We start from the raw sequence: 26,234 nt of genomic DNA, 5'->3' as shown, positions 1-26,234 counted from the left end.
ACTGAAACAGGCTCCAGGCTCTGAGCTGGCAGTCAGCACAGAGCCCGACGCGGGGCTCGAACCCACGAACCGCGAGATCATGACCTAAGCGAAAGTCGGACGCTTAACCGACTAAGCCACCCAGGCGCCCCGGGAAATAACTTACTTTAATACCCCTTAATTTATCTCTGTGAGCCAATTGAATTAAGCAACAGGCTTTTTTTAAAAAAAATTTTTAATGTTGATTTACTTTTGAGAGAGTGCGCTTGCGCAAGCGACTGGGGGAGGGGCAGAGAGGGAGACACAGAATCCAAAGCAGGCTCCAGGCTCTGAGCTTTCAGCACAGAGCCCGTGGCAGGGCTTGAACTCACAGACTGCAAGATCATGATCTGAGCCAAGTTGGTGCTCAACCGACTGAGCCACCCAGGTGCCCAATAATTTTTCTATAATGATATTTTTTATATTTAACTTTTCTAAATCTGAATACAATTTAAGAAATATATATATCTTTCAGCCATTGCCGGAAATAAGTGCATTTTAGTTTGCTTTGTTAAACAGGAAAGTACTATTAAATAAATGATAAATGACTCCATTAATAATAAGGCATCAGTAGAAATAAGTGAACAAGTTGAGTAAATGAATAAGAAAAAAGTTCTTGTTGAAAGGGCACCTGGCTGGTTCAGTTATAACATGTGACTCTTGATCTCCTGATTGTGAATTCAAGCCCCATGTTGAGTGTAGATTACTTAAAAAAATAAACTTCAAAAAAAAGTCCTCATTGAAAGTGAAGAATATTCCCTGGATATAGGAACAAGAATGAGGAAACGAGAGGTGAAGAGAAAGAATTGATATCCTGACATGAAACATGTTTCAGGGTGCAACTGCAGAATGCCATTTCCTTTATTTTTAATGTTTATTCATTTTTAAAAGGTGGGGGAGAATGGGGCAGACAGAGATGGAGACAGAGGATCTGGAGGTAGGCTCCGTGCTGACAGCAGAGAGCCTGATGTGGAGCTTAAACTCATAAACTGTGAGATCATGACCTGAGCTGAAGTCAGATGATTATTTTTTTTTTTTTTACTTTTTTTTAATGTTCATTTATTTTTGAGAGAGAGAGTGAGAGAGACAGAATGTGGGTGTGGGAGGGGCAGAGAGAGAATCTGAAACAGGCTCCAGACTCGAGCTCGACACGGGGCTGGAACCCATGAAACCACAAGATCATGACCTGAGCCAAAGTTGGACACTTAACCGACTGAGCCACCCAGAAACCCCCAAACCAGGCATTGTTTAAACTGATTGTTGCAGGAAAAGAAAAATTAGTGGCAAGTATGCTTCTGTAAATGATATGCTAACTGGAAAGAAAAGGAATTCAAAAATTTCATGGAAGAAGAGCTACCACCAAATAATTCCTTGGAGAGGAATGACATGCTTTTTAATTAGTCCCTTAGTTACTCTCCAGGCTTTCACCATATGAATCTAGCAAGTAATTTGTGGGTATTCTCACTGTGGAATTTGTCTTCAAGCTTTACACACAAATAGTAAGTAGAAGAATATGGGAGTAAGGATCAATGTGAATAACTTATCTGTAAAATTGAAATAAAGGTGTTCTATGAATGGCAGCATAGAAGCTGTCGCATAGTGGTAAAAAAGATAGGATCTGAAATCATATGGGTTATACTTGAATTATAGTTCCTCTTGTTGGCTATGTGACCATACCCAATTTTTTTCTGGTAGTGGAGTTTTAATGAAATGATACATAAAGTGCAAAGCACAGTGTATAGCTTCTACTAATTATTAATATGCTGACTACCTTTTCAATATTTTATTTAGTTCTAGCTATTAATTTCATAAACTTATAAAATCAAAGATAAGTAAGAATGTTTTCATACTTAAGCTGTTAGGTTTTAGTGAATTACATTTAAAATTAATATGGAAAGCAAACATAAATGCAGACTTTGTAAATATTAGTAAAAATTATAATAACTGTGGGAAAATGTACTTCAAAGTACTGAATACCTATCTTATTTTTTCCTAGCCCCAAACCAAAAGATAATGTCAAGTCAAACATACAAAAGTATTAAGACTCTGTGAACAAACAATGACACATAGGTTTTTTCAAGCAAATACCTTTTTTTTAAATTTTATTTTAAGTAAGCTCTATACCCAACATGGGGCTTGCACTTATGACCCTGAGATCAAGAGTCACATGCTCTACCAACTGAACCAGCCAGGCACCCTGAATACACATAACTTTTAATATTTTGTGTGACATAATTGGAAGTACACACACAAAACACTTTTGTTGCATATCAAAGTATGATGGTGGTTGTCTTGAGGAAAAGCACTTGTGCATTCATTTGAATTGTGAGCTGAATTAGCCTTTATTTTTTCCACAGAACACCATTTTTACTTAAAAAAAACGTGGTTATTCAGACTTGAATACTTGGCAGATATGTATATGAAAATTATAAAATGAGCCAGTCATGAGAAGAAAAATAAGCTAGCTTCCTTCTCTTAAGGTAGTGCCAATGATTACATTTGAGTTTTCAAGCAAAAATTGGAAATTTGGAAAATTTATATCCTCCACTGCAAGCTTCATAGCTTTCTTAAAGATTTTCCTGATGAGATGAGTTATCAACAAATGTGACTTTAAAACCTATTGTATAATAAAACATGTCAGCATTTAGAAGAGCAGCATGATTCAGTGAATTCATATTTTCCAAAAGACCAATGCATGATATAAAAGAATGCATGGGTGAAAGATGCATTCATCTTTGATGAAAGTTCAAGACGGACCAATGGATTTTCATGCAATAGAGCATGAAAAGGTGATTCATATGGTTTAGATTCCACATTGCAACTAACTTTTAAGAAACTACCACTTGTTAAATTTTGGTGCAATATCAAAAAAGAATCTTTCTTTTCCAACTACCTATCTGGGTGAAGGTTGATATACATGTATGAAGCAGATGTGAGCATCTGCTTTCTATAAAACCAGGCATTAAAAAGATTTGCAAAAATGTAAAACAATGCCACTCTTCTCATTGTATTTTTTTTTTTTTGGAAGAGAGTTCATTTTCATAAAATATTATGTTAACGAAAAAACATTATGTTAACATATAATGGGTTTATTACTGTTATTTCAAGTAAACAAATTTAAAAATTTTAATATTGTTGGCCCCTGGCTGACTCAGTCAGTAGAGCCGCGACTTCATCTTGGAGTCAAGAGTTTGAGCCCCATGTTGGGCATAGAGATTACTTTTTTTATTTAAAAAAATTTTTTAATGTTTTTTTAAATTTATTTTTGAGAGAGAGAGAGAGCCAGCGTAAGCAGGGAAGGGTCAGAGAGAGAGGGAGACACAGAATCCAAAGACAGGCTCCAGGCTCTGAGCTGGCTGTCAGCACAGAGCCTGACGCGGGGCTCGAACCCATGAACTGTGAGATCATGACCCGAGCCAAAGTCGGACACTTAACCAACTGAGCCACCCAGGTGCCCCAAGATTACTTTTTTCTGAAAGTTAAAAAAAAATTTTTTTAATATTCAGTTTCTAATATGTAATTATTAATGGATATAATCCACATAATTAAAAGCTCATTGAGGTACTCAGTAAAAGAATCCTGAGACTGAAATCATTGGGAACTAACAGTTTAAGACATTAACTCTGGACTGTAAAAAAAATCATTGTAATCTGAAGTGATAAGAAAGCACTACTTCATGGAGGAATTGAGAATTGAATTAATTCTGGTATTGAGGTTAAGAAATATTGGGAGGCTGTGGTGAAGAGAATTTTCCAGGCTTAAGCACATATGCCATGCGCTTAATATTTTGATTCTCCCCACTATTTTAAAAGTAATGCATTTTGGGGGTGCCTAGGTGGCTCAGTTGGTTGGGTAACCCACTTTGGCTCAAGTCATGATCTCAGAGTTTGTGGGTTTGAGCCCCGCGTGTAGCCCTGTGCTGACAGCTCAGAGCCTGGAGCCTGCTTCAGATTGTGTGTCTCCCTCTCTCTCTGCCCCTCCCCAACTTGTGCTCTCTCTCTCTCTCTCTCAAAAAAAAATAAACATTAAAAACAAATTTTTAAAAAGTAATGCATTTTCATTGTAGAGGGATTGTAAGATATAGAAGAATGCATATTAGAAAAGAAATCATTTGTATTCCAGACACCTGGAGATAACTGCTGTTTGATTTGTTAAGTTAAACTACCGACTGCTTTATTGTGCCAAAAACCAAAGAAAATGGAAAGGCACAGAAGTCAGCTTGAAGGCTAATGATATTTACTAACTTGGATCTCCTGGTGAAGATGGAAGGTGGTGTCTGCCAAACTTTTCCATTGTGAAACTGCTCCTTTTTTCTTTGTAATGAATAAGTATTTTTGTAGGAAGATTCTTTGAAACTACATATGTATTCCATTCCTCATCAGACTTTCAGTGTATTTACTAAAATGGACTCAGTGTTTTCTTTCTTTTTTGGGAGTAGGTTCAACAGTTTCTGTTTTATTTGATGATTATTGCCATTATTTTGGTGCCAACATTGTTCCAGGTTTGGCCAATGAGAGCCTCTTCAAACTGACTTCTGTATCCTTTTAACTTCCTTGCTTTTTGGCACAAAAAGCAGTCAGTAGTTTAATTTATTTAACCTACTAATAACCATTTTAGAGGACTCTTGTCTTTATTGGTCATATTCTACAGTACTTTGTTCTTGAATATTGATTATCCGAATATAACACATTTCCATAGTTTTTAAAAAAGTTTTTGTTAATTCCTTATTTATTTCTGAGAGAGAGAGAGAGAGACAGCATTAGCAGGGGAGGGTCAGAGAGAGGGAGATACAGAATCAAAGTAGGCTCCAGGCTCTGAGCTGTCAGCACAGAGACCGACGCGGGGCTCAAACCCACAAACTGTGAGATCACGACCTGAGCCGAAGTTGGACGCTTAACCGACTGAGCCACCCAGGCACCCCGCCATAATTTTTGACTAAAACAAACACCAGCTAGATTTTAAAAGTCATTTAATCTACCAAAGAAAATCAAAGTCATGTAACCTCAAAAGAGCACTTACCTTTTTTTAAAGTTTATTTATTTATTTTGAGAGAGAGAGAACTCGTGTGTGCCAGTGGGGAGGGGCCAAGAGAGGGAGAGACAGAATCTCAAGCAGGCAGGCATCTTGCTGTCAGCACAGAACCCAATGCAGGGCTCAAATCCACAAATCATGAGATCATGATGAAGAGTCTGTCGCTCAACGAACTTAGCCACCCACCCAGGCACCCCAAAAAAGCACTTACTTAAAACAAACTGTAATCTTCGTATTTACTTCATCTGTTTTCTATTGTGCATCAATTCTAGTAACTAAATGAACCTAAAATCAAAGTAGCCTTTTTCACACGGATATTCCTTTCTCTCTGCTAAACTATGGACCTTTAGAATATTATTAGGTTAATATATACATTTCTTCATACCTTGTATTTCTATTGATTATTAATTAGGTTGTCATAAAAATACAATCTAACAATATAAAAGAAGAATATTTTAATACTCTCACAAATATGTCCACATGGTATTGTATGTAAAACATGCTATTGCTAATACTTAAACAGTACCCTAAACTTGAAGTGTTTCTTTTTGTTAAGAGGAAATTGTCTGTTTTCTGAAGTATTTGGAAAAATATTTTCTAAGTATTTTTCCTGTGCATTCCATTAATTAGTAATACTGACATCTTTTAATTTTAAAATATTTTAAAACATGTTAATTGATTCTGTCTAGTATATATAATATACTGTGTCCTTTTTATCATTGCAATATTATTCATTCATCAGTCAGTGGACATTCACCAAGCACCAGTTACTAGTAATAATAGCAATAATCTTTTACTTTTACTGAATTTTCACTACAGTAAAATCTTGGATTGCGAGCAACTTGTTCTGCAAGTGTTCCGCAAGACAAACAAACATTTCTAATAAATTTTAGCTTGATGAATGAGCAGTGTTTTGCAATACAAGTAGTATGTTATGCCACATGTTACATGATCACAACCGAGCTGATGGTCCTTTGAAATTCACTTTGACATAATAGTATTTTTGTTTTTTGTTTTTAATGTTTGTTTATTCTTGGAGAGACAGAGACAGAGCACGAGCAAGGGAGGGGCAGAGAGAGAGGGAGATACAGAATCTGAAGGAGGCTCCAGGCTCTGAGCTGTCAGCAGAGAGCCCAGTGCAGGGCTTGGACTCACAAACCGTGAGATCATGACCTGAGCTGAAGTCAGAAGCTTAACTGACTCAGCCACTCAGGCACTCCAACGTATGAGTGTTTTGCATTATAAGCATGTTTCGCGAATGATTATGCTTGCAAACCAAGGTTTTACTGTATTTCATTAAACCTAATGTCATTAGTTATAAAATGCACATTTTAATGTGCTGCTAAGAGAAAATCTTGCCAAATAGACTATTGCATATGATTCATTGTAAAATGCTACCTAACTTCAGAAATATTAAAAAGGGAAAAACTATCATTTTTTAAATTGTTGACATAGGGCACTTGACATGTTAATTCACTTAATTACACCAATCTTATGAGACAGGTGCCATCATTATCCTCATCTTTTTAAAAGACTTATTTGGCAGGGGTTGAGGGCCGAGGGTAGCAGCACCTGGCTGGCTCAGTCAGTAGAGCATGTGATTCTTGATCTAGGTCCTGAGTTTAGCCCCATGTTGAAGGTAGAGTAAATTTACTTAATAAAAAAAAATCTTTTCAGTATATATTTTTAAAGTAATCTCTACCGCCAGTGTGGGGCTCAAACACACAATGCTGAGAAAAAGGGTCAGTGCCCCACTGACCAAGCCAGCCAGAAGCTCAGTCACAGAGAGGTTATGTAACTTTTACCAAGGTCATGCAAATATCAAATAGATTTGAGAATGAAGATCCTAACTCCACCTCAATTACTACACTGTACTGCCTTCAGCCAGAGTGATTAAAACAGTCACTTTTCAATAATTCTTAGGAAAAGGAGGAATCAGGTTAATAATTTATGCTGTAATATAAATGTCTTATTAGAGAGCTGCATAAGAGAGTATGGGGATGCAGAGGAGAGATGGTTTAACTCTTTCTGAGGAGATGTATATGTATCGAGTCCTCTTCTGTCAAGATATTGTAGCTTAAAAATCATGTTTAAGTTCTTCTAACCTTTCTGTGTTGCTGTGACTGTTTTAATCTTTCATTCTTCCTGCTGCAGCCAAAAATATTTTTTTCAAAATACCATTAAAACACTTTATTTTTTTTTTTAATGCTTTATTTCTAGGAGAGAGAGAGAGACAGCGTGAACAGGGGAGGGTCAGAGAGAGAGGGAGTCACAGACTGAAACAGGCTCCAGGCTCTGAGCTGGCAGTCAGCATAGAGCCCGACGCGGGGCTTGAACCCACGAACCACGAGATCATGACCTAAGCGAAAGCTGGATGCTTAACCGACTAAGCCACCCAGGCGCCCCAAAATACCATTAAAACACTTTAAAACACTTTTAATGTCTTCATAGTATGTAAACATAAAGATTCACTAGATGTATCTTATTAAAGTGAATATCTGGAAAAATAAAAAGTTCAAACTAGCTAAGTAAATGAAGTTTAAATTGAATGTTTTCACAGGTGCTGGAGAAAATTTGGAGAATACAATGGCAGCCTTTCAGCAGTAAGTATATAAAAATGTATTCTTTTACAGTTTATCTTTGAAGTGATAAAGATTCACAAAGTGAAGATAGTATACGTGTAGCATCCACTTGGGATAGTTGTTTCTATTTTATTAAAATCACGCTTTTTTTTTTTTTAATTTAGCTAGTCTGAAGTGTTACAAAGAGTGTTTGGCCTCTGCATAACTGAAAAACTAGAACAGAGTTGTGGGTAATCAAAAGATACTATAGTTCTAAAGCTGAAAGAAGACATTTGTAACAAGGAACATACTGTGTGTAATGCTAATTAGTCTTGGAGAGAAAGAGAAAAGGAGAAAATGAAACAACTGTTACACTGATTGCTGTTTATGAATAGAGTTATGTGTCTACCCTGTAATTCTTCTACCGACCTGAACCTGTAATCTGGTCTTTCTTGTTTGAAGCTTTATGAGTGGGGATCTTATTTTTCTGAATAAGATAGATTTTTTTCAGTGTTTCAGTTATTCCTATTTCATATAGATCTCTTTTAGGGCACCTCACAGAGAAGCAGCAGGAGAGACAGGAACGAAAGCTGATTGATACCTTGTTCTTTGTCTTAGAGTAAACGATCATCATCAGTCTGTGGTAATGGTGAAAACACGGTTTTGTTTTCTCAGGAAAATAAGGCAGGGAATATGCAAAGTTATACCCCATGGAAGACATTACCTTTCCATATTTAATAAAAAAATGTTTTTAAATTTTTTTTTTTTAAATGTTTTTTTATTTATTTCTAGGAGAGAAAGAGAGACAGCGTGAGCAGGGGAGGGTCAGAGAGAGAGGGAGTCACAGACTCTGAAACAGGCTCCAGGCTCTGAGCTGGCAGTCAGCACAGAGCCCGACGCGGGGCTCGAACCCACGAACCGCGAGATCATGACCTAAGCGAAAGTCGGACGCTTAACCGACTAAGCCACCCAGGCGCCCCTGTTTTTTAAATTTTTAAAAAATTTTTACTCAGTTTTGAGAGACAGAGCACAAGTGTGGGGAGTGGGGCTCGAGAGAGGGAGACGCAGAATCTGAAGCAGGCTCCAGGCTCTGGGCTGTCAGCACAGAGCCTGATGTGGGGCTCACACTCATGAACCATGAGATCATGTCCTGAGCCAAAGTCAGATGCTTAACTGACTGAAACACCAGGTGCCCCAAAAAATATTTTCTTAATCTACTTACTGAGCCATGTTTATGCATACAAGTGGAGCTAAGAAATCAGGAGAAGTTGGCTTAAGTTTTTGTTCTGTTTCTCATCATTCAAAGACACCTTAAAATTTAGGTGTGTCTGGCTGACTCAGTCCATAGAGCATGTGACTTTTTATCTTGGGGCTGTAAGTACTAGCCCCAGATTAGGTGTAGAGATTACTTAAAAATAAAAATAACAAAAACACCTTAGAGTTTATGTTTCCTGTTATCAGGTCCAAATGTACTGCTTTTCCAGATTCTAGTTTTATCTAAATCCTATCCTCCTACGTTTGTCATTGCTTATTCTTCCTGTTCTGTAGTACAGTGCGTTTGACTATAATCCCCCAAATTCTCTTACATCCCTAAAAATGCAGAACACTTTCCTCCTGTCTGTGGAAAAAACTTTCCAGACTCTGATACAGAACACTTTAAATTACTCTAAGTTTAAAAAAATAAAATAAATGAATTACTTTATTTGTACAGTTTACACTGAGATGTATATCAGTGTGTACCCAATATACTATGATTTATCAAATATTTGTTGTCTGGAATGTAGTGATATATATAATATCTGGGGGATAAATGCTTATAACTTTGAATGATTCTAAGCATTCTTTATGTTTAAAGTGTATTATTTTGTAAGTTTTTCTCCATATTGTTGGTTAAATTTTTACCAACCACCCTTATTTGTGAAATTAAAATACTTGGTTACAATAAACTCTTTCTAAGGATACTACCTTTGTATAATAAGTTATTTATAAGGTGGTATATAAATGTTTTTATCTTTGAAGATTGATCATCTGAAAAGTTTTTTTGAAATGCATAGAATGTCTGATTTAGGTGGTTTTTACTTGCCAGATACAACATTACATTTACTATGTTTAGTTGTTGTTTGTCTTTTTTATTTTCTTTGTTCATTTGTCTTATTTCTTAAATTCAACATATGAATAAAATCATATGGTATTTGTCTTTCTCTGTCTAACTTACTTCACTTAGCATCATATCTTCTAGGTCCATCCATGTTGTAAGTGGCAAGATCTCATTTTTTTAAATGGCTGAGTAATATTCCATGGTATGTATGTATATGTAATATATATATATATATATATATATATATATATATACCACATCTTTATTCAGTTATCTGTTGATGGACATTTGGGTTGCTTCTACATCTTGGCTGTTGTGATGAATAATGCTGTAATAAACATAGGGGTGCACATATCTTTTTGAATTAGTGTTTTCATTTTCTTTGGGTAAATACCCAGTAGTGGAATTACTGGATCACATGGTAATTTTATTTTTACTTTTTGTGGGGGAACCTCCGTATTGTTTTCCACAGTGGCTGTGCCATTGCATTCCTACCCACAGTACACGACAGTCGCTTTTTTTCCACATCCTTGCCAACATTTGTTTCTTGTGGGGTGTTTGTTTTGTTTTGTTTTTTATTTGAGAGAGAGGGAGAGAGAGAATCTTAAGCAGGCTCTACACTCAGCATGGAGCCTGATGCAGGGGTTGATCCCATGACCCTGGGATCAACCCATGATCTGAGTTGAAATCAAGAGTCTTATACTCAACCCACTGAATCACCCAGGTACCCTATTTCTTGAGTTTTTGACAAGTGTTAGCCATTCTGACAAGTGTGAGGTGATACCTCATTATAGTTTTTATTTGTTTTTCTCTGATGGTGAGTGAAGTTGAACATCTTTTCATAGTGTGTTGGCCATCTGTAGGTATCCTTTGGAGAAATGTCTGTTCATGTCTTCTGCTCATTTTTTTAAAAATGTTTTATTTATTTTTGAGAGAAAGAGAGAGAGAGAGAGAGCACAAATGGGGGATGGGTAGAGAGAGAGGGAAATAGAGGATCTGAGGTGGAGTCCGTGCTCACAACAGAGAGCCTTATGTGGGGCTCAAACTCATGAACCTCGAGATCATGACCTGAGCCAAAGTCATACACTTAACTGACTGAACCACCCACGTGGCCCTCTTCTGCCTGTTTTTCAACTGGATTATTTGGGTTTGGGGGTGTTGAGTTGTATCAGATTTTATATATTTTGGATATTAACCCTTTATAGATAGGTCACTTGCAAATCTCTTCTCCCATTCAGTAGGTTGCCTTTTAGATTTGTTGTTTGTTTACTTAAGTGTACAGAAGCTTTTTATTTTGGTGTAGCCCCAATACATTAATTTTGCTCTTGCTTCTCTTGTGTGAGGAGACATATCTAGAAAAATGTTTCTAAGGCTAATGTCAAAAAAATTACTGCCTAGGTTTCTCTTCTAGGAGTTTTATGGTTTTAGGCCTCAATTTAGGTCTTTAATCCATTTTGAATTTATTTTTGTGTATGATGTAAAAAAGTGGTCCAGTTTCATTCTTTTTCATGTAGCTGTCCACTTTTTTCTGCACCATTTGTTAAAGAGACGATATTTTCCCCAATAGGCTTAATTTTAACCTCTTTTTAAATTTGTTGTTTTTGGTGGTTTTTGTGTTTTCTTTTATCTTATGTATGTATCGGTGCCCTTGCTATCAATCAATACTTTTGTTTTCATTTAGAAATATTCTATTAGCTCTTTAACTTCTGGGATACTTAGAAGGTCTTTTTTCTTAATACCTGTTTCATGTGCAGCAAGAAAAAGATCATGTCAACATACTATTTTCAAGGTACATTATGTTTAAAAGGTGGAGTTATGATACATAATTGGCAAAATATAGATACTGTGCTTAAGTATGGTATATCTTTGATAGGATAAGTAGTTGAGAGTGAGATAGTAAAAATATAATGAGCAGCTAAAATTTAGATCTTATTTATGTACATGTGTAGACATACATTTTACAGAGTATATATATATATATACATATATATGTATACTCTGTATATTTACAGAGTATACATATATATGTGTGTGTGTGTGTGTGTGTGTGTGTATACATATATATATATATATATAAATATGACACAGAAGTGAAGAGAAGAAGATATTAGAGAAAATATAAATAGTTGGTCAGGGAAGCCTGGTTAAGATTCACCAGAAAATTGAAAAGATACCAGGACTAGAAGATTTATCATTTGGTACAGAGGAAGAAGCTATTTTTAAAATGTGAAAGTGTTTGGGGTGCCTGACTGGCTCAGTTGGTAGAGCATGCAACTCTCAATTTCTGGGTTGTGAGTTTGAGCCCCACATTGGGTGCAGAGATTACTCAAAAACAAAAGCAAAAACAAAAAAGAAAGGGAAAAAAATGTGAAATGTTTGAGATTAAGATGTAAGGGTATGTAGATAAGATATGTCTAGGAAATTGAAAGAGCCTTAAGAATGTATGGAAAATTATTGCATTCTAGTGGGCCGAAAGAAGTAATTAGGACTGAAAAAGAAATAATTGCATCTCACCATTTTTTCCTGTTTCCTTCTTTCTTTCTTTCTTTTATTTTTTGCATCTCACAATTTCTAAAAAGTCCTGTAATGTGGTTTATAAAATGCTTTCACAAACACCCTAGGTTATGAATATAGCTCCTCTGTGATTCCTTTTGTGGCAAGAATCCTTCCATATTGATCTCTCAGTCCCTAACACCTAGGTCTGGTGCTAATAGACTCTCACCAGTTGCTTAGCGAATGATATATGGCATGGGGAACTCAAGAACAAAGCAGAATATTAACAGAAGACAGATGAAGGAGACAGAACCCTGTCCATAATAAGTATAGAACCAAAAACTTAGGAACTGTAATACACACACACACGGACATGCGCACACACACGCATACACACACACAGTTACTAAGCCCTTGAGTATATAAAATTTGGCTCTTAAGAGCTAATAAAACTAGGTTATTAAACCAGGCCGCCTTTGTAAATTCCCACAGGATGATTTGATCCCTGTGGTATTAGCATGAATGGTAAAAGAAAGAAACAAATTGTTTTAGCAATAGCTGGAAGTGTAAGTTGGCAGGCAGTCAAAGTAATTAATCAGTGACCTGGTTCTCATGGTATGTTTTTCAGAATATCTCATTAATCCAGTACTAATTTCTCATCTGTGAAATGTTGTGAGGAATTAAAGAGATTGAAATAAATTCCTTAATATAGGGTCTGTTTTAAATTAAATTGTTATTGTTTCTGTGGAATTTCAAGTAATTTCACATCTTTTAGAGCTAGAGTTTTTAGTTCTTTTTCTGGTAATGTTGAAACCTTGGCTTCCCTTTTACTATGCTTGTCATCAGCTTGTCATAAATTCAGTATATTATTAAAAAAAAAGAAATTCGGCTATAAATACCTGGTGCTTCAATTGAGATAGGTGCATATTGTTGTTTATGGAAAATTTTGAACGCCAAAGTAATGAAAATTTTTCTTTTTCTTGCTATTTCTAGCCATTTGTGTATCAAATTTGGGATAATTTTATTAGGATAATTTACAAATTGTCCCGGATGCACTTACTATTGCTCTGAATTTTTATTAGCTTATTCATAAGAGATAAGCATACAATAAGTAGAAAATATTTTTTATTCAACTCCTAACCATTTCTAAAAATAGCCAACATTTTAGCTAATGGCAAACTTAGTACTTAGATTTCTTAGGTAAAAAGTATAATTTTTTTTAATACAGAAAAATATAGATAGACTCTACTCTCATTCTCCCTTCACATAGTCATAGAAAAAAATTACAAAAGAAAAGAAAAAGAAAGTAAGATATGCACATGACCAAAAATTACTAGTACGAATTTTTTTTTAGTTATAGAAAGGATTTTAGGATTTTATTTCAAAACTGTTTGCTGGCTGTATAGATTGCTTACAGTTTCTACATTTTTTATTTTATTTAAAAAAATTGAACACAGAATAACAACATTTAAGAAAATTAGAAAATACAGAAGAGTGATTCTACCAACCTAAAATCTGTTTTTGTTTGCTTATTTCTTTTCTAAACTTTTTTTTAACGTTTATTCATTTTAGAGAAGCAGAGTATGAACAGGAATGAGCAGAGTATGAGCGGAGAGAGACACAGAATCCGAAGCAGGCTCCAGGCTCTGACCTGTCCACACAGAGCCCGACTCGGGGCTCAAACCCATGAACCGTGAAATCGTGACCTGAGCCAAAGTTGAACGCTTAACTGACTGAGCCACTCAGACACCACTTGTTTCCTTACTTCTTTTTGGATTTTATTTTTATCCATTTATGATTCTAGCAAACACAATTGGCAAACAAATATTTTCTTTTAAAGGTGGATATCCTTTAGAAGAGGATACATAAAGGTAATTATTTATGTCTTACTAAGAATTACATTAAGGAGCCAGGTTTGTTTTTCTCCTAACAACTAGTAGTAATCAGCACACTGAAAGGGAGTGTTAATTAGGGAGGAATAGGGGAGCAGTATGAGATTTTGGCATAAGGCCTCAAATGACCATTGGGATGGGAATTGGTTGTGGTTGTTTTTTTTTTTAAGTTTAATTATTTATTTTGAGAGAGAGAGGGCACGCACATTCAAGAAGGGGAGGGGCAGAGAGACAGAGAGAGAATCTCAAGCAGGCTCCACACACTGTCAGCACAAAGGCTGATGCGGGGCTCAAACCCATGAACCATGAGATCATGACCTGAGCCAAAATCAAGAGTAGGGTGCTTCACCAACTGAGCCACCCAGACGCCCCTAGGATAGGACTTGGGAATGGGATCCTAATTAGAATCGATCATCAGAAGTAAGTGAAATAAGAGAAAATGAGTAAGTGGTTGGCTCCAAAGGCAAATTTTGTCAGTTGCATAATTTTAGAAGCATTATATCTGGGATGGCCAAAGATCTTAAAAATTCCTAAAAATCCTTCTAATCTAGGTCCCACTGGATTCCACCTACCACAACCTTATTCTTTCTTTTTTTTTTTTTTTCTTTTTAGTTTATTTGTTTTGAGAGAGAGAGCCTGAGTGGGGCAGGGGCAGAGTGGGAGAGAGTATATCCCAAGCAGGCTTCGTGATGTCAGCACAGAGCCCAATACAGGGCTCAAACTCCTGAACCTATAGATCATGACATGAGTTGAAACCAGGACTCCAAGGCTCAACTGACTGAGCCAACCAGGCGCCCCTCATTCTTTCTTTTATAAGTGAATTAACACACATTAAAAAAAACAAAAACATTAAGAAATGGGGCACCTTGGTGGCTTAGTCGGTTGTGTCCGACTTCAGCTCAGGTCATGATCTCGCAGTTCGTGAGTTTGAGCCCCATGTCGGGTGGGCTATGTGCTGACAGCTGGGAGCCTGGAACCTGCTTCAGATTCTGTGTCTCCCTCTTTTTTTGCCCACCCCCCTCACACTCTCTCTCTCTCTCTCTCTCAAAAACAAACAAACAAAAATGTGTTGGATACCTACAATATGCCTCACATCATGAACATTAGAAAATATGTAACAGACATAGGCCTTTCCTCTAGGAATTTAATATATAGTTGTAGAGACCTGACCTCATATGAAATCACTGGTAAACAATTTAAGTGCGTAGGAATATATTGCACAAACATAATTTATCTACTTTTGTGTCTTCTCCCCTCCTCTGCTCACCATAGCTTTTACTCTTTCCATTCTTGAATTTTAAAAAGTGTTTCTAAAACTTTCTCTCTGCTTCACCCATATTTACCTTTCCTTCATCTTGAAATGTCACCCACAATGATTAGTGTGTAAGATGCTTCGTGGGCTTTTTACACATACAGAGGTTTTTTTAACAAGTAACTTACAGAGTACCAGCTGTGCAAGGTCTTATGCCCCGGTACTAGGAATACAGTAGTAAACTAGATATAGTCCACAAACTGTTTAATCAAAGAGCTCCTGTCTCACGGGGGTTGGAGGGAGGACATAAATGGATACATTCAAAACAGTGTGGTAAACACAGGGTGCTGCAGGAAGTCCTAGCAGTTTAGCAGAATGTAAATTGGTGGTCTAACCCAATCTGGGGGGTTGGGAAAGATATCCTGAAATGGTGGTTTTTAAGCTTAGACCTGATGGGATAAGAGTTAGCAGATAAGGAAAGGAAAAAAGACTTAAAAGAAAATATGTTGGGTGGCTCAGTCAGTTGAGCATCTTGATTTTGGCTCAGGTCATGACTTCACGGTGCATGAGTTCGAGCCCCACGTCTGACCAGCTTGGGATTCTCTGTCTCTGGTCTTCCTCTCTCTTTGCCCCTCCCCTGCTCTCTCTTTCTCTCTCCCTCTTTTAAAAATACACAAATAAACATAAAAAAACTGTTTTGTGTTATATGGAATATACATCCCATAAAATGCAGAATATGGGGCTCCTGGATGCCTCAGTTGGTTAAGTGTCCAACTTCGGCTCAGGTCATGATCTCATGGTTCATGGGCTCGAGCCCCACATCAGGCTCTGTGCTGACAGCTAGCTCAGAGCCTGGCACCTGTTTCAGATTCTGTGTCTCCCTCTCTCTCTCTGACCCTCCCCTGCTCACACTGTCTCTCTCTCTCTCTCAGAAATAAATAAAACATTAAAAAATTGGGCGCTTGGGTGGCTCAGTCGGTTAAGCGTCCGACTTCGGCTCAGGTCATGATCTCACGGTCCGTGAGTTCAAGCCCCACATTGGGCTCTGTGCTGAGAGCTTAGAGCCTGGAGCCTGCTTCAGATTCTGTGTCTCTCCCTCTCTTTCTCTCTGCCCCTTCTCCGCTCATGCTCTGTCTCTCTTGCTCTCAAAAAAAAAATAAATAAAACATAAAAAAATTAACTAAAAACATTTAAAAAAATTTTTAATGCAAAATCTAAGTATATAGCCCAATGAAATTTTTATTTTTGAGAGAGAGAGAGAGAGTGCAAGTGGGCGAGGGTGAGAGAGAGAGACACACACAGAATCCGAAGAACACTCTAGGCTCTGTGCTATTAGCACAGACGGGGGGCTCAAACTCATGAACCATGAGATCATGACCTGACCCAAAGTTGGGTGCTTAACCAACTGAGCCACCCAGGAGCCCCTGACCCAGTGAATTTTAATATGTATGTACCTTTGTAACCACCATCCAGATAAAGATACAGAGCATTTATAGCACCCTTAAAGATGTCCTTTTGACCTTTCACAGTCCACATTTCTTGCCCTAGATAGCCATTATTCAATTTCTATTATGATTGATTTTTCTTGTTCCTGATAACATAAATGTAATCATTCAGTATTTATACTTTTGTGTCAGGTTTTTCTTTCTTCATTTTATATCTGTAAGATTCATCCATGATGTATGAAGTAATGTTATCTGTTTTTTAATAGCCAAATGCATTCATCTCTCTCAGATATACTTAGCAGAAGTGGAATTGCAGGATCATATGGTAGGTCTATATTTATACCTTCCAAAGTGATTGTACCAATTTATACTCATACCAGCAATACATGAGAGTTCCAGTGCTCCACTGTCTTGCTAATTTGTTGTCAGGCCTTTTAGTTTTAGCCATTCTAGTGGATATGTAGTGCTATCTCATTGTGGTTTTGGTTTACATTTCCCTGTTTGCAATTTGATTTTGAACATTTATTCATACACTTATTGGCCATTTGGAAATCCTCATCTGTGAAGTGCCTGTTCAACTTTGTGTCTGTTATTTTATTGTATATTGTCTTTCTGCAAAAGACATTTCAGGCAAAGGGAGTATTTTTGTTGTTGTTGTTTATTTATTTTTGAGAGATAGAGAGTATGGAGAAAGGACAGAGAGAAAGAGAGAGAGAATCCCAGGTAGCCTCTGCACTTGTTAGTGCTGAGCTAGATGTGGGGCCTGAAACCATGAATCCTGAGGTCATGACCGAGTCAAAACCAAGAGTCACATGCCTAACCAACTGAGCCACCTAGGCATTCCAGGCAAAGGGAGTATTGAAAGAGGGTGGGGCTGCTTGGAATGTAAGGTGTAAGGTGGCGAGGAGGTACAGAGAGTGAATAGTATCATCACTGTTTTGGGAACAAGGAAACTGAAGCATAAAGAAGCTAAATAACTTGCCCAAGTAAGTGGCAGACCCAGTATTTGAACAGATTCCAGTGTCTGTGCTTCCTCCCCCAACTTTATTGAGGTGTAATTGACAAGTTATAATATACTTAAAGCATTTAATCAGCTGTGTCTGGGTGGCTCAGTTGGTTAAGCGTCTGACTTCAGCTCAGGTCATGATCTCCCAATTGGTGAGTTCGAACCCCATTCAGGGTCTGTGCTGACAGCTCAGTGCCTGGAGCCTGCTTCAGATCTGTGACTCCCTCTCTCTCTGCCCCTCCCCCGCTCGCTTGCGCGCTCTCTCTCTCAAAAATAAATAAACGTTACAAAATATACAATGTGATGATTTGACATGTGTATACATTATGAAGGGATTCTTACTATCAAGTTAATTAACACATCCATCACCTCACATATTTACCCTTTTTTTGGCTCAGTGTTTGTGCTCTTAACCACTGTGATATACTTTTTGTAAAAGTCATAGGATCTTAGATGTGATAAGAAACTTAGAGATTATCTAATCTGATCCTTTCAATTTTTTCTCTTTTTTTTCCAATTTAAAAAATTTTATTTTATCATGATAAAATATGTACAACATAAAACTTACGATTTTAGTTATTTTTTATGTGTACAGCTCAGTGTCATTTAATACATTCACATTATTATGCAACCATCACCATTGTTCATCTCCAGAACTTTTTCATCTTTCCATATCAAAATTCTGGACCCATTCAATAATAACTCCCTTACCTTCTCCCCCAGGCCCTGGTAATCACCATTCTACCTTCTATGCCTATTAATTTGACTATTCTAAGTACCTTTATATAAGCAGCATCGTTGAATATTTACATTTTTGTTTTTGGCTTTTTTCGCCTTGCATAATGTCTTAAAGATTCATTCATGTTGTAGCATATATCAGAATTCCTTCCTATTTTTATTTTAAGATTTTTTTTTATTATTTTCAAATAATCTCTTCACGCAACATAGGCCTCAGGCCCCAAGATCAAGAGTTCATGCTCTAAGGACTGAGTCGGCCAGGCTACCCAGAATTCCCTTCCTTTTTAAAGTCTGAATAATATTTCTTTGTAGATATATCACATTTTGTTTATCGATTCATTAGTTGATAAACAATTAAGTTCCTAATTTTCACTATTTTGAACAATACTTTTATTAACATGGTCATGTAAATATTAAAAGTCTCTGCTTTCAGTTCTTTTCTATGTGTACCCAGAAGGGAAATTGCTGGATCATATGGTAAACCTATGTTTAATTTTCTTGAGGAACTGCCATTTTATATTCCCACCAACAGTATACAGGGGTCCCAATTTCTCCACATCTTGGCTAATACTTTTTTTTCTTTCTTTTTCCCTTCTTCCTCCCTTCCTCCCTTCTTCCCTCCCTCCCTTCCTTCCTTCCATCTTTCCCTCCTTATTTTTTTTATAATGACCATGCAAAGGGTGTGAAATAGTGGGCTTTTTTTTTTTTAAGTTTATTTTAAGTAATCTCCACACCCTACATGGGGCTTAACCTTATAACCACGAGATCAGGAGTCACATGCTCTTCCAGTTGAGCTATCCAGGTGCCCCTCTGATTGTGGTTTTGACTGGATTTCCCTAATGATTAGTGATGTTTATCATCTTTCCATGTGCTTACTGGCATGTCTTCTTTATAGAAATATCTATTCAAGTCCTTTCCTCATTTTTGAATTGGGTTATTTTCTTGTTGTTGAGTTTTTTTTTTAAGGAGTTCTTTATATACTGTACATATTAATCCTTTATCAGATAGATGATTTGCACATATTTTCTCCCATTCTGTGGGCTACCTTTATACTTTATCAATAACATCCGCGATGCAGAAAAATTTTTAATTTTGATGAAGTACAATTTTTCCTTTTTTCTTTTGTTTCCTGTGCTTTTGTTGTCATAGCCAAGAAATTATTGCCAAATACAGCGTGGTGAAGTTTTTCCTGTATGTGGTCTTCTAAGGGTTTTTTTCATCTTAGGAGTTATGGTTAGGTCTTTGATCAATTTTGAGTTTTGTTTTTTTTTTTTTGATGTTCAGTAAAGATCCAACTTCATTCTTTTACCTGTGGATATCCAGTTTTCCCAGCACCATTTGTTGAAAAGACTACCCTTTCCTCATTGAATGGTCTTTGCACCCTTGTTGAAAATCATTTGGCAGTATATGAGAGGGTTTATTTCTGGACTCTGTATTCTGTTTCATTGATTTATATGTCTGTCTTTATGCCAGGACCATATTGCTTTGATTACTGTAGCTTTGTAGTAAATATTGAAATCAGGAAGTGTGAGTCTTCCAGTTTTGTTCTTTTTCAAAATTGTTTTGACTCTTTGGGTTTCCTTGAGATTTCATATACATTTTATAGTTATTTATTTATTTTTAGTAATCACTACACCCAAAGTGGGGTTTGAACTTGAAACCCTGAGAACAGGAGTTGCATGCCCTTCTGACTGAGTCACACAGGTGCCCATTGTATGCATTTTAGGATGGATTTTTCTATTTTTGCAAAATTGTTGGGATTTTGACAAGAATTTCATTGAATGTTTAGATCAGTGAATCTTAATAATAAACATTCTAATCCATGAACATGGAATGTCTTTCCATGTATGTGTATCTTCCTTAAATTCTTTCAGCAATGTGTTGTAGTTTTCATTGTACAAGTCTCATATTTCCTTGGTTAAGTTAATTTCTTAAAGTTTTTAAATTATTTTTCATGCTATTGTAAATGGATTGTTTTGTTATTTCCTTTTCAGATTGTTCATTGTTAATATATAGAAACATAACTGATTTTTGTATGTTGATTTTTTTAACTTTATTTGTTTAAAAAGTTTTTTAATGTTTATTTATTTTTGTGTGTGTGAGAGAGAGAGAAACAGAACATGAGCAGGGGAGGGTCAGAAAGAGACGGAGACCTAGAATCTGAAACAGGTTCCAGGCTCTGAGCTGTCAGCACAGAGTCCCATGGAGGCTCAAACTCAAGAACCATGGGATCATGACCTGAACTGAAGTCGGACATTTAACCAACTAAGCCACCCAGGTGCCCCTAAGTTTATTTATTTGTTTAGAGAGACAGAGAGAGAGAGCATGAACAGGAGAGGGGCAGAAAGAGAGGGAGAGAGAGAATCCCAAGTAGGCTTTACACTATCAGTGCAGAGCCTGACTTGAGGCTTGATCTCACAAACCATGAGATCATGACCTGAGCTGAAATCAAGAGTGGGATGCTTAACCAGTTGAGCCACCCAGGCACCCCTGTGTGTTGATTTTTGTATTCTGCAACATTAGTGAGTTTATTAGTTCTAGCAGTTGTATTTGTATGGAGACTCTTTAAGATTTTTACATATGAGATCATGTAATCTATGAACAGAGATAATTTTACTTCTTTCTCTCCAGTTTGGATGCCCTCCCCTCTTTTTTTCTTGCTTAAGTGCTCTGGCTAGAATTTCTAATCTTATGTGGCAAAGGCTTGTTCTTTAATCCTATTTTATTTTATTTTTTTTAAATGATTTTTTTTTAATTTCTAGGAGAGAGAGAGACAGCGTGAGCAGGGGAGGGTCAGAGAGAGAGGGAGTCACAGACTGAAACAGGCTCCAGGCTCTGAGCTGGAAGTCAGCACGGAGTCCGACGCGGGGCTCGAACCCACGAACCGTGAGATCATGACCTGAGCGAAAGTCGGACGCTTAACCGACTAAGCCACCCAGGCGCCCCTCTTTAATCCTATTTTATAAATGTAAAAATGTAGGCCCAGAGAAGGGCATTTACTTGCCTGTAGTTTATAGAACGCATTCTTTTCTTTTAAATACTTTTTTTTAATGTTTATTTAGAGAGAGAGGGAGAGACAGACTGCAAATGGGGAAGGGGCAGAGAGATAGGGATACACAGAATCCAAAGTAGGCTCCAGCACAGAGGTTGACATGGGGCTCATGCAGCTCATGAGCTGCAAGATCATGACCTGAGCTGAAGTTAGACGCTTAACCGACTGAGCCACCCAGGCACCCCCAAGTTCATTTTTTTAAGCTTATTTATTTTTTTGAGACAGAGAGTGCCACATGCAAGTGGGGGAAGGTCAGAGAGAAGGAGAGAGAGAGAGAGAGAGGGAGGGAGGGAGGGAGAGAACCCAAGCAGGCTCCTCACTGTCAGTGCAGATTCCAACATGGGGTTTGCACTTATGAACCATGAAATCATGACCTGAGTGGAAGTCAAGAGTCGAACACTTAACCAACTGAGCCACCCAGGTGCCCCTATACAACAAGTTCATAGCAAAGCAGGAACTGGTGCTGATTCAGTGGGTTTTTTAATTATTATTTTTAAGCTTTTATTAAGTAATCTTCTACACCTAATGTGGGGCTCAAACTCATGATCTTGAGATCAAGAGTTGCATCCTCTGGGGCACCTGGGTGCCTCAGGCAGTTAAGTGTCCAACTCTTGACTTCAGCTCAGGTTATGATTTCACAGTTCATGGGTTCGAGTCCTGCATTGACAGCACGGAGCCTGCTTTGGTTTCTCTCCCTCTTCTCTCTGCCCCTCCCCTGCTCTCTATTTCTCTTTCAAAATAAATAAGTAAACTTAAAAAACAAAAAGATGCATGCTCTTCTGATTGAGCCAACCAGATGCCCCCTGATCCAGTGTTTTTTCCATCATATTGGGTTGTCAGGAATATAGATAGCTGGTTATGGAAAGGGGAAACATGACTCTCTTATTATGTGATACCTGAGAATATTTTCACATCAGTGTGTCTAATAGATGACAGTGTAGAGAAATTTTAGTGTTCAGATATTTTTTTGCTATGTGACTTGTAGCTCCAAATTTTTACATCTGATGCATCTAATCTAAGTTTACTTAATTTTCAGAATGTCATTATTCTTCTTTGCATTTCTTCAGTGCAGTTACAATTGGAACTGATATGCTGGAATTGGACTGCCATATCACAAAAGATGAACAAGTTGTAGTGTCACATGATGAGAATCTAAAGAGATCAACTGGAGTCAACGTAAACATCTCTGATCTCAAGTACTGTGTAAGTAGCAATGCATGATAAACCACCATCTAGTAGATATTAGAGCTTGTAAGATTATTAAAAACAATGAATGCCAGATAGTGCTTCAATAAATAATAAAAAATAAATGATGGTGATTAAATAATGACTGTCAAAGGAAATTTTAAAATGAAAAATTTTTAATGTTTTATTTGTTTTTGAGAGAGATAGAGAGACAGCATGAGCAGGGGAGGGCCAAAGGGAGAGGGAGACACAGAATCTGAAGACAGGCTCCAGGCTCTGAGCTGGCTGTCAGCACAGAGCCCTGTGCTGGGTTCGAACCCACGAACCATGAGATAATGACCTGAGCTGAAGTCGGACGCTTAACTGACTGAGCCACCCAGGCGCCCCAAGAAATTTTAAAAACTATTCTGGGGGCACTTGTATAGCTCAGTCACTTAAGCGCCTGACTTCAGCTCAAGTCATGACCTCATGGCTTATGGGTTCAAGCCCTGCGTTGGGCTCTGTGCTGACAGCTCAGAGCCTGGAGCAGGCTTTGGATTCTCTCTCTCTCTCTCTCTCTCTCTCTCTCTCTCTCTCCCCCTCTCTGTCCTTCCCCCGCTTATTCTCTCTCTCTCTCTTTCTCTCAAAAATAAACATTAAAAAAAAAAAAAAAAAAGATTCTAACTTCCAGTGAGGATTTGTACTCACTACAGACATCTGTGGATACATCTTTGGAGACTTAACAAAATTACCAAAGTCATCAAATGTAAAACTACTAGAATTCAACTTGCTTGAAGTAGTCTATGATTTATTTGATTCAACTTAAATATATGAATTCGTTTTTAGTCTTCAAAGATAGGAAACCTGATTTTGGTGGTTTACATGCCCGATGTGGGGCTTAAACTCATAAACCGCAAGATCATGATCTGAGCTGAAGTCAGACGCTTAGCCGAGCCACACCAGCACCCCAGTAGGATTTATTCTTAATGTTGTACATTCTGTAGGTTTTAACATATAATGACATGTAGGTTTTAATGTATAATGATATGTATCAACTATTGTAAGCATCATACATAATAATTTCACTGCCCAAAAAGTCCTCGGCCTATTCATCCTTCCTGCCCCCCAACCCCTGGCAACCACTAATCTTTTTATTGACTTCATAGTTTTACCTTTTCCAAAATGTCATATAGTTGGAATTGTATGGTATTTAGCCTTTTCAGATTCCATGCTTATTTTTTCACATTTCAAATGACTACCATTATTCCATTGATTGAATATAGAGTTTTTAAAACCATTCCTCTTCTGTTCTTGGGCATTTGAATTAGTTCTAAGTTTTTTAAAAAAATAAAACAAAGTGATTAAGGATTCTAAAATCTGGGGCTCCTGTCTCGCTTAGTTAGTAGAGCATGTGATTCTTGATCTCAGGTCATGAATTCAAGCCCTATGTTGGTCATAGAGTTTACCTAAAAAAAAAAAAAATAAGAATTAAACAAAACACAACAGGGAATTCCCATTTTGCTGTACCCTTACCTTTACTGAATATTATAACTATACCAAAAATTTCCTAAATTTAAATTTTCATTAGTATTTATTTGTGAGTTTAAAAATGTTTCTGTATGATTGTCATTTTTTAAAATTGTCTATTCTTGGGGCCCCTGGGTGGCTCAGTTGGTTAAGCGTCTGACTTCTACTTAGGTCATGATCTCGCAGTTTGTGAGTTCGAGCCCTTCGTCGGGCTCCGTGCTGACAGCTCAGAGCCTGGAGCCTATTTCAGATTCTCTGTCTCCAGGTCCCTCTGCCCCTCCCCGACTCGTGCTCTGTAGCTCTCTCTCTCTCTCTCTCAATAATACATAAACATAAAAAAAGGGGGGGCCTTAAAAAAATAAAAATAAATAAAATTGTTTATTATTGACACTTGTTTATTGAGATATTTGTATTCTTAGTATTGAGAAAAGGCCCATATTAAATAGTATAGATTTCTTATAAGTTGAGAAAGTAAGAAGTTATATGATTGATTTGCTCTTTGAGATGCTCTGCTAAAGAGTACCCTCTGTAAACATACGTAATGTTTAATTCTTTTATTTTTAGAAGAAGCAAATCTTTATCTTAATGTAAGACACTAAAATACTTAAAAAATTTTTTTAAATACTTTAAAATTTTGAGAACTAACTTTTTTTTCCAATTACCTCTTTTAAAGGAACTCCCACCTTACCTTGGCAAACTGGATGTCACATTTCAAAGAGGTAATATTTCCCATTTGCAGTTTAAACATTTACAGTAGAGTGTATTTATTTATACTGAGAATTAGATAGACATGTGTGTTCTCTTGACATAGTAAATTCCAGCTAAAATTACTGCCCTCAATACTTGGTCTCTCAGACCTATAGATCTGAAATCTTGGTCCTGAGATGAGGAAGGCCAAAGATTTTTTTCTTTTTTTTTTTTTTTTACAAATAGTTTATTGTCAGGTTGGTTTCTATATATCACCCAGTGCTCATCCCCACAAGTGCCCCCCTCCATGCCCATCTCCCCCCTCCCCCCCACACCCCTCAGTCCTTAGTTTGTTCTCAGCATTCAAGACTCTCTCATGGTTTGCCTGTCTCCCTTTCCCCCACCATTTGCCCCCTTCTTCTCCCCCATGGTCCTCCATTAAGTTCCTCCTAATCCTCCTATATGTGCAAATATATGATATTTGTCCTTCTCTGCCTGACTTATTTTGCTCAACATTACACCCTCAAGGTCCATCCATGTTGCTACACATGGCCAGATTTCATTCTTTCTCATTGAGGAAGGCCAAAGATTTAACTGGTTCATTTTATTTAAATTTATGTACAGGTAATTTAAGCTTGAATATTTAAATTAAAAAAAAATCCTGAATACTAATTATAAGAAACCCAGATACTATTAGAATGGTTTACATTTCATAAGCTTCAAATTATAGTTTACTGTAATTTTTAGCAATAATCCATCATGAGTACAAACAATAAATGAAAAGACATTGAAAAGGACCCCTTTCAGATCATTACTGATTCTATAACATTTGATTTTATGACATTTCACTGCTCCCTATATTATTTTATTAAAGAGAATTCTACTCAAATAAACCACCCATTTCCTGGTCATCTCCGCTTTTTAATCACTAGCATAGCAGTTTTCCCTTTTTTGAGGGAATACTTCTCACAAAGGAACATGTATGTCCCTTGGCCCAGTTTGTTAGATTTGTTACAATGGAAGATAGACTACCTGGAGATACAGGTTGCAGGTACAGGGACCAACACTATCATAGTTCAGTCTCATGTTTTGAATGATTCAGATGAGATCAGGCGCGTTCAGGGTGGTACGGCCGTAGACTCATGTTTTGAATGATTCAAATGTAACTCAGTAAAACTATAAGATGCTGCATGTTATGTTCCTTTGTATGGAATGGCTTGTATATAGTTAAAACCTTGGTTAATATCAAGGGTCTATTGATACTAATATT

At 37.0% G+C, this 26,234-nt stretch overlaps 1 protein-coding gene across 2 annotated transcripts in view; it reads left to right on the top strand.

Moving 5' to 3' along the window:
• The window catches only part of GDPD1 (glycerophosphodiester phosphodiesterase domain containing 1), a 56,219-nt gene that overhangs the window by 4,566 nt on the left and 25,419 nt on the right, over positions 1-26,234 (top strand). For both annotated transcript variants that reach the window (XM_077745537.1, XM_077745536.1), the window contains exons 2-4: positions 7,610-7,652; positions 22,654-22,789; positions 24,951-24,996. In XM_077745537.1, the coding sequence (XP_077601663.1) occupies positions 7,610-7,652; positions 22,654-22,789; positions 24,951-24,996 (225 nt within the window). The remainder of the gene's footprint in view (positions 1-7,609; positions 7,653-22,653; positions 22,790-24,950; positions 24,997-26,234) is intronic.

The sequence above is a fragment of the Crocuta crocuta genome, unplaced genomic scaffold (assembly GCF_008692635.1).
Source record: "Crocuta crocuta isolate KB4526 unplaced genomic scaffold, BGI_CrCroc_1.0 scaffold333, whole genome shotgun sequence".
In the NCBI taxonomy this organism is placed as follows: domain Eukaryota; kingdom Metazoa; phylum Chordata; class Mammalia; order Carnivora; family Hyaenidae; genus Crocuta; species Crocuta crocuta.
This window is presented reverse-complemented; position numbering and strand designations above follow the sequence as displayed.